The 8745-nt window shown below is 46.5% G+C and overlaps 1 protein-coding gene across 2 annotated transcripts in view; it reads right to left on the bottom strand.

The window, feature by feature from the left end:
• Positions 1–1452: 1452 nt before the first annotated feature.
• The window catches only part of CDON (cell adhesion associated, oncogene regulated), an 84273-nt gene continuing 76980 nt past the window's right edge, over positions 1453–8745 (bottom strand). For both annotated transcript variants that reach the window (XM_005870887.2, XM_014543414.1), the window contains exons 18-20: positions 7325–7404; positions 4383–4657; positions 1453–3480 (exon numbers count right to left, since the gene is read on the bottom strand). In XM_005870887.2, coding sequence (XP_005870949.1) covers positions 3317–3480; positions 4383–4657; positions 7325–7404 — 519 coding nt within the window. In that variant the 3' untranslated portion in view covers positions 1453–3316. The remainder of the gene's footprint in view (positions 3481–4382; positions 4658–7324; positions 7405–8745) is intronic.

Raw genomic sequence — 8745 nt, 5'->3', positions numbered from 1 at the left:
TGCCCCTCTCCCACCCTCCACCCTGCTTCCCCCTCCTCATGCTCCCCTCCCACCCTCCGCCCTGCCTTGGGAAGGAACACTGCGTCCCCTAGGGGGGCCTGCCTGCCTCCACACAGCTTCTCCCGCCCCATTTGTCCTAGATCCCGTTCCTTCAGAACAGAAGGGGTGACCTCACTGGGCTCTTGGGCCTGTGCAGGGGTGGGTGGTGGTTCCAGGGAGGGCAGGGTGGAGGCTGCAAAGAATTTCAGAGCAAGAACCCCCCCACCCCCCGCAATCACAGCTACAGCAGCTTTATACACACAGGGAGCAGCTGAGGCCCCTGCACCGCGGTCTCCATGGAAGCAGCATTCTCTTTTAATATAAAATCATATCCACCAATAGAACCTGTCCAAGCTACATCCTTTAAAATATGTACAATCTCAGACAGGCTGTTACAGCTTTTCAGGGAAACAGAACATACTTTCCAACAGGATACAAACACAGGCACCTCCAAGTCAATGCTTTAAAGACAGCAACACAGGTGGGTCCCACCACGGGAACCTCTTAGCTCCGCAGCTGGAAGGAGGTCCGGCACAGACACGATCCGCTCGCTGTTCCGGACGCTCCGGCCTCCAGACTCGTTCAACAGAAACAACAGGCGGGGAGAAATGTTTGAAAAGACGACGTCACAAGGTTCAAAACCTTGCAGTTTAACTTACAGCCCGTACACCACCAGCCTGTCACCTGTAGTTTAACTTACAGCCCGTACACCACCAGCCTGTCACCTGTCACCAGACTACCAGTGCCTGATCGAGAGAAGGGGGGAAAAGGAGAGAGTGAAATGATGTAACAGAAATGGGAAGTTTAATGCTAAAACAAAGAATCACAGAGAATTCTAAGGCGAAGGAACAGGAAGACGCCTGAGCAACTACAGTGTCACTAAGCCAAGCGAAGATCAGATTCTGGTGGGAGACAGGGGAGATGGGGGGTGGGGGAATCAGAGGGAGAGAGTGGACTCTGGGAGCTGGGCCCCACACCCCACGTGGGCAGAGGCAGCTTCCCAGGCTGCAGGCGGCTCAGGCGGTCGGGAGCACGTGGATTGGACGGGTTCCATTGATGAGGGAACCACAATGCTTTGGAACGCGGCATGGAAAAGTGGAAGGAGCTCGGGTTGCGGCTCCACCTCAGCCGAGCTCATGTGCGGGCGCTGCGGCTCACTGCGAGGTCTGTGGGCTTCAACACCTACTTTGTGGGTTTGCTGTGAGGGTGGTGAGACAGCAGTAATGAGCTCCAGCCTGGTGCCCAGTGCCCACAGATGTGGATGCCACCTCCCGCCGTGGGCCGTGTCCCTGGGCTTCCCGGAGAAGTGACACCAGGCAGAACTAGCTTTGGGGACTGTGCGGGGCACGACAGTTCAGAACAGCTCATGGCCAGGGAGAACTCAGAACTCTTAAACATACAGGCAATTATATATATAGTTATATTTATATTTATATATCTCCACATATAAAGGCATTTTTATAAATAAAATACAATAAAGGCATAACACTTAAAACAGCGTCACTAATCATATAAATAAGGCGTCCGCAATGAGGCTGCCCTGAAGGTAAAGTTGTCTTCCTTCCCGGTGGGCAGGTCCCATGTCCAAACTCCATCTCTCAAAGCCGTTCGGGACCTGGGCCTGGGCTACCACCCGCTTCCTGGTGTGAAACGACCACCTTCTAACAGCTGTGCCCCGGTCTCCTCCACTCACTGCTGCAGCTCGATTGGCAGCCACGGCGCAGGCTTCATCGTGTCCCATGATGTGGTCCACAGACGTCGGGACGCAGCCCTCCCTCCAAAGCTAACTGCATCTGTGCAACGTGAAGAAATCCTGGACGGCGCGGCGTGGACTCCGGGGCAGGGAGCTCGCTGCTGGGGCGGCCCTGACACCTGGCTGCCAAGTGCCGTGCCTTACACTTCCTCGAGGAAATCTTGCTGAGTGACTCGGTGCGACAGCACATTTCACCAAAGTTCTATTTATAAGACATATAAACGTGTGAGGGACTATGATGCACTCGTATAGACAGTAGATTAACATAGTATTCTAGTCTGTGTCACTGCAATTTCTGGGAAACTACCTTTTTTCACTGAATGCTGAAACTGCTGGACTCGAAAGAGAATTATTCTGTTTCTTTCCCCGAAGGGACGCACATTCCCAAAAGGAGCGATGATCCATTAGAGCTGGGCTCGGCGCCTCGACACACAGGGCTCTGTGTGTGTTTTCAGGGGCGGAGAAGGAAAGCCTCCACCGGCAGCTGAGGACGCCCTGCCACTCGGGCAGCATAACCGACGGGCAGCTCTGCTACCCAAAGCTTAGGTGCCAGTTTACTCTGACATGATTCTGAAAAAAGTCAGGGAATTTCAAACCATACTCTCCTCACCCTCCATGTTGAGCCTTTTCTAACAACCGCACTGCCCAGGTGTCGCCCATGCTGGGAGTGAGAGGACGATTTCGGGTGGAGCGGCACCGTGAGCACAATCCTACACTAACGGGAGCTGCTGCCAAGGGGGCTCCCTGAAACCCGCCCGTTTCTCCTTAAAATGTAAATCTTTCTCCTAAAGTCATCCACTTAAAGTCTCATTTGGTTCCTACTCTTAGAACACTTAACAAGAGGCCCCGTGACCATTTTATAGACACATGCAAGTTTCAAGCCGTAGGGCTCGGCGGCCTTCTTCTCTGCCCTGGCTGCCTGCTGTGGGCGGACTGCCCTGCGACAGCCCAGCCACGCCTCAGCCCTGTCCAGGACACTGCATGACCAGTGCCCGGAAGACGGACGTAACTGTGCCCACGTGCAGAGAGTCAACGGCTCAGCTGTCACTTTGTGGAAGGCACTCATGGCAATCATGAGATGTGCTATTGTAAACAGCAGGTTACAACTGTGGTTGCTTCAGAATGTTCTCCGAAAGTCTGAGTAGACAATATCGAAGGACAGCTTCCCACCTGAAAACTTCAGGCGGCCTGCAACGCCCTCTCAGCTGAGGCAGCCCATAGGCCGGGCGTTGCAGGAGGCGCTCTGACGGGCACTGAGGTGCTTGGAAAACATGGGATGCTCTGAGATGATCGAACACTATGCAAAACTGGGTTGTTTCCTACTGAGGGGGGAGGGAAAATTTTCAGGCATAAATAATATAAAAGGGCACACGTTTTAAGATACATTCATATGACATTACTGCTACAAAAATAAATAATGCTTTTTCTCTGGTTTGAATTAATGTCTTTCACACAGTCCATTCCCAGGCCTGTTCTGTGCAGTGACTGGCTGGAGTGGGAACCAGACGAGTCCCAGGCACATCCTCAGGTCTCCTGGGGCTGCTGAAGGACCCCAGCGGGGCTGTCTGAAGGAATGCCAGGAGGAGACCATGTTGTCTTTTCAGTACAGTCCTTTGAAGCAGGTGGCAAGATAAGAGGATTCCAACTTAAAATTGTGTTCTCTGTTTCTGAATGGACACAGCTGTCTCCTGAAAAACACAAAGATTTGGGAGCACCGTGAAATCATAAAGGCTGGTTTTCACAAAGCAGTCTCAACACGTTACTTTGAGCAATAAAGAAATAATAATGAGGAAAAGCAGGGCCCAGGTATGTTTAGCTTGAATGTGAGGGAGACAAAAGGTATAAAAGGTTTAAAATAAAGTTGAGCTCTGACAAGCAGTCATACAGTTCACCTCAGGGTTAAAGCAAAAACCCTTAAAAGCCCCAAAATAACCACCGTGCGTAAAGGCTACAACTCCAGGATCAACTCAAACGAACCCGAGGTGCATGACCACAAAAGGCATCCTTTGGTCCAGGTGCAAACGGAATCAAAGCCTATTTGGGTTTCTTTTCCAAGATGTAATGGGATTGACAGCCTGAGCTGAAGGAGGTGAATAATCACAAAACTTCAAAATCTACCTAGTCAGCTTTTCTTGAAGTATCCAACCCCCCCACCCAGTCTTTTAAGGAAGATGTGAGGGATCACAGAGAGAACACATCTGCATCACCTTCCCGTATCCATAGCTACATGAAGACCATCTAGAACAGTGGTTCTCAACCTTCCTGATGCCGCGACCCTTTAATACAGTTCCTCATGTTGTGTGACCCCCAACCATAAAATTATTTTTGTTGCTACTTCATAACTGTAATTTTGCTACTGTTATAAATCATAATGTAAATATCTGATATGCCGGATGTATTTTCATTGTTACAAATTGAACCTAATTAAAGCATAGTGATTCATCACAAAAACAATATGTAATTGTATATGTGTTTTCTGATGGTCTTAGGCGACCCCTGTGAAAGGGTCGTTCGACCCCCAAAGGGGTCGCGACCCACAGGTTGAGAACCGCTGACCTAGAAGCTTAGGTTGTATGATGCCTCCCTGTACCTCTGTGGCATCCCGCTGCATCCTCTGTGGACTCAGAGGTGACTTCGCTCCTGCTGTCCTGACAGCACGTATGTGGAGCAGGTCTTGCTGCCACCTCATCCCCGATGCTCTCTCCAGGTGACGGGCCACCGTCGGGGGGTGTGGAAGCCTGACAGGCAGGCATCTTCGTGTGACTGAGGGGCTTCATTTCCAAACCGTCCTGAGCACAAGGCGCTGCCACTGGGACCACAGAAAGGGGGCTGCTGCTGAAAGTGCCGTTCGTTTTGGTGAAACACCTACAAGGTATAAACCAAAAGGAACAATTTTGTCTGGAGGAATCAACAATTAAAATACATGGATTTTGAAATATCATGTGTATCACAGATTCTTAAGAGACTGGTGCTTAAAAATAACTAAAGTCTTTACTATGATCTGATACATCAAAAACTCAGAAAACAGTGAAAGTGGAATACAACAGGAGAATAAATCAAGAGGCAAACAAACCACTTAGGAATGGAACCTCATCTGATGCCTCCTTGGCCTCAGTCCACTGTCAGAAGTTGTTTCCTAATTCATAACTGGCTCCTGAACACAGGACACAGCAGGAAAAGGCCATGAGCCACTGGAAGAAATGGGGGGAGGGGACTTAAAGCTAAGCAACTGATGTCCCCATAAGAGAAATGACCTTATGCAAACCAAGGAAAACATATTTCTTTAAAGTGCGATAACAGGTTCCCTCTCACCCTTGAAAGAAACACTACTGAATCAAAGCCTATAAGGATTAGATATTCAAAATCTAGATTTTGTTTCTTTTTCAATTTTTATCTTTGCAGAATTCACTTTAATTCTGCCACACTTTTATTTCTGGTCTTCATCTAAGACACGTTTTGTTTTTCTTTCCATTCTTCAGACCGCCTAATTTCTATTGATCTTCTAGTTCATGACTCTTTCTTCTGTTGTTTCTAATCTGATGACAAGCCCATTCCAGTTATTGTAGTTTTCTGCTTTGGAATTTCCATTTGGCCTTCTTTTTTACAGTTTCTATTTCACAAACAAAAATTCCCCATATGTGAATTCATGTGTGTACATCTTCCTTTAAATCAGGGGTCCTCAAACTTTTTAAACAGGGGGCCAGTTCACTGTCCCTCAGACCGTTGGAGGGCTGAACTATAGTTTAAAAAAAAACTATGAACAAATTCCTATGCACACTGCACATATCTTATTTTGAAGTAAAAAAACAAAAAGGGAACAAATACAATATTTGTATTTGCATGTGGCCCTCGGGCTGTAGTTTGAGGACCCCTGCTTTAAATCCTTGAACGCATTTTTGATAGCTGCTTTAAAGTCACTGTCCACTTATTGTGACATCTGAGTTACCTCAGGGTCTGTTTCTGTTGACATAAGATAATGAAGACTCGGCCATGTATAGCTTGTACTTTTTTTCCCAGATGGGATATATACATTTTTCCAAGCTGATCTTTACTTGGCTACTTCCTGTCCATTTCTAATCTCTCTAGGACCCTTAATTTCTTGTTCCTTCCTGATGGGACCTCTCAGTTCATTCATCTGTGAATTTCATCAGTGTCTTCTCTTTACCAATTATCAAGACTGATGGTAAACAGACCATATTTAATGCCAATTCCTTCCCATTAAACTTGCCAAGCAGCTGACAAACCCCATTTGATTACATATCCAGAACTGCACTGATGCCATTGGAACTGAGGAGAGGAGAGAAGAAGGGTAGAAAGTTCTTATTTGGCTGAAATCTGTTTAACTCTTGAAATGCCCATTTTTCACAGGGTTTCTTACTAAGTCTTTCGTGTAGGGGATTGGAGCCTGGAAAAGCTTATTGGGTATGCTGTTAGGTAACATAGTGAGCTACTGATTATATATGACTCTGAACACTGAAAAGGGTTCAAATGAACTGGACACAGTGAGGTAGTCATTCCCAATGTGCCCCAAGCCCTAGAATCAAATTAAACTCCACAGATGGCTCCAGTGGACACCCCCTCCTACCTGTTCTGGAAATTTCAAGTCAACACTTCAGTTTAGACAGTAAGGGCAACATTTCCTAAGTTTATTATTCAAACAGAGGGATGATCAAGGGTCTGTGGGTGACAGTGACTTTTTCTTACAAGTCCGCTCCAAGAATGCATTTAAGTGTCACCCTAAGAAGGCAGAGAAGAGAGTATAGAGGGGTCGGTACAGAGCAGGAAAGACTCCACATGGAAAAGGCCCGCAGCGAGACCCCTCCAGACCTTAGGAGAGCTGCCCGGGTAACGTGAGCGTGATGAGGCCTGACAGGCGTCCGAAAGGATGATTCCCAAGGTGTGCCGAGGGGCAAGCAGTCTCTCTCCATCTCCTACAGCGATTCCCAGCTCAGTGACGGCACCGCCACCTGGACACCATCCCTGACACCTCCCTCTCAGCCTGCCTCATCGACCAATTACTCATGTCTTTATTTTTTCTAATCCTCACCCGGGGATATGCTTTTTTATTGATTTTTTTTTAGAGAGAAGGAGGGAGAGAGATAAAGAGAAACATCAATTTCAGTAATATAACTATGAAAAAGCATTACTATACACACAGCGGTTTTCCCTAACAATCAAGCATACTCTCATCATAACATAGAATAAAAACACCCCATAACACAGAGTTGAAAATAACAGGTGAGAAAAGATAAAGTCTGTACCAAGAGAATGACTCTAATTTAAAGATTTCAAAAACCTCAAACCTTTTAATACCTTAGAAACAAAGTCTTTAATATTGTCAGTATTGCTAAAGGAAACCAAAGCACAGAAAGATAAAAATTGTAAAGCAGGGATAAAATAAATTGTAACAGCCTCCCTTATTCAGAGTTTTATATCTTAGGTAAAATTTGAAGAACTTGTTTGATAAAGGGAGAAAATAAAAGGAGTCACACACCCACTCACAACAACCTGTGCAAACACATATCAACATACCTATTGTTATTCCAGCAATTTCGACAGGTGACGCACTCCACCGGCTCAGTCTGAGGTACTGCTGTGTACATTCCACCACCCTGGTCAGGACCAAGTACAGGGAAAAGAAAAGAAGAAAGAGGGCTGAAGGGGCCATCGACCACTACCTCAATACTCACAAATACAAAAGCCAGGCCAGCAGTCCATGGATGCATGGCCTATTTTAACCGACTCCCTAAGCAATGCTACGCTTACCACCGCTCGCCTATATTCACAAAGGAGTTCTGCACAATATTAAAGCCACTCCAAAAACTTAGCTGCCATGTTTCCCATGTATTTTTGTACTGGAAGGAGGCAAATAAATGGAGGTTAGTCACTTCCCCTCAGTGTTTCAAACCTAATGAGCCCACAACGCACTGTACCTTCTAACCTTCGAGTCATTTTCACCCCCAGCAGCCGCGGAAGAGCTGCACGTGCTGCCAGCTGGAGAAACAGGGGGAACGCCTGGGTGATGTCATAGGATAACCCATCCTCATTTTCCTGTAATTATTCCGAGTGGGTCTGTTCACTTGACTACACTACGGCTTAGAACATGTTATGTTTTTCCAGATGGAGCAGATTCTCAGCCAGCAATGACTTGGAGGGGACTATTAATATTTTGATGTTGCTTTTGGCCCAAACTGCCCAGCAATTAAGAAAAATGCCCAGATTAACACATACCTCATTGTCAAATGTTCACTTGACATGTACAATGGCAAGAGTTCCTAAAAACTGAGTTAAGAGCTGAAGCAGCCTCACGGTCAGAGTCAGAATTCTGCTCGCAGAGGAGCAACAGCAGAAGGGAACTTGATAAGGGTGGGCGAGGCTGTCGCGGCACCCGGGCTCGGAGCAGGCCTTCAAGGTTAGGAAAAGTTCAGGCAATTGTTTTTCCCAGAATACTTTCCATTTCCACTCAGCTCCTACCAACAGCCAGAATCCCAGCAAACCAAAAACACTGAAAATTTCTCTCAATATTCTTGATCCAACTAGCAACAGGAACTTTTAAGAAAACATTGAGAGAAAGAATATTCCAAGGCCATATTCAGCCCCTGGGCTTAAACTTAAAAGCTTCAGACAATCAAGTCAGCAATCTACAGGGGAAGGTACTTAGTTGAATCACTAACCATATTAAAGTGAATTAATGATTTTATGATGGCCATCATTTTTTAAATTTCCAGACTGCCTCCCACCCAGAAGAGCAGAACGAGAAAACAAATGAGTTAAAATCACAGGTGATAACCTCTACAATTTTACACCTGGTGGGGTGACCATTATTTAAATAGCAATTCATTGTTCAAAAAACCAAAGGACTAGGTTCAAATACTAAGAAAACATCAGACTTATTTTTCCTCCTATGGAAATAGCATGTGCTGTTCAGACTTCAATGTTCTCTCCGGTTTCTT

The sequence above is a fragment of the Myotis brandtii genome, unplaced genomic scaffold (genome assembly GCF_000412655.1).
Source record: "Myotis brandtii unplaced genomic scaffold, ASM41265v1 scaffold325, whole genome shotgun sequence".
NCBI classification, from domain to species: Eukaryota; Metazoa; Chordata; class Mammalia; order Chiroptera; family Vespertilionidae; genus Myotis; species Myotis brandtii.
The sequence above is the reverse complement of the archived record's forward strand: the minus strand, read 5'-3'. Positions and strand labels throughout refer to the sequence as shown.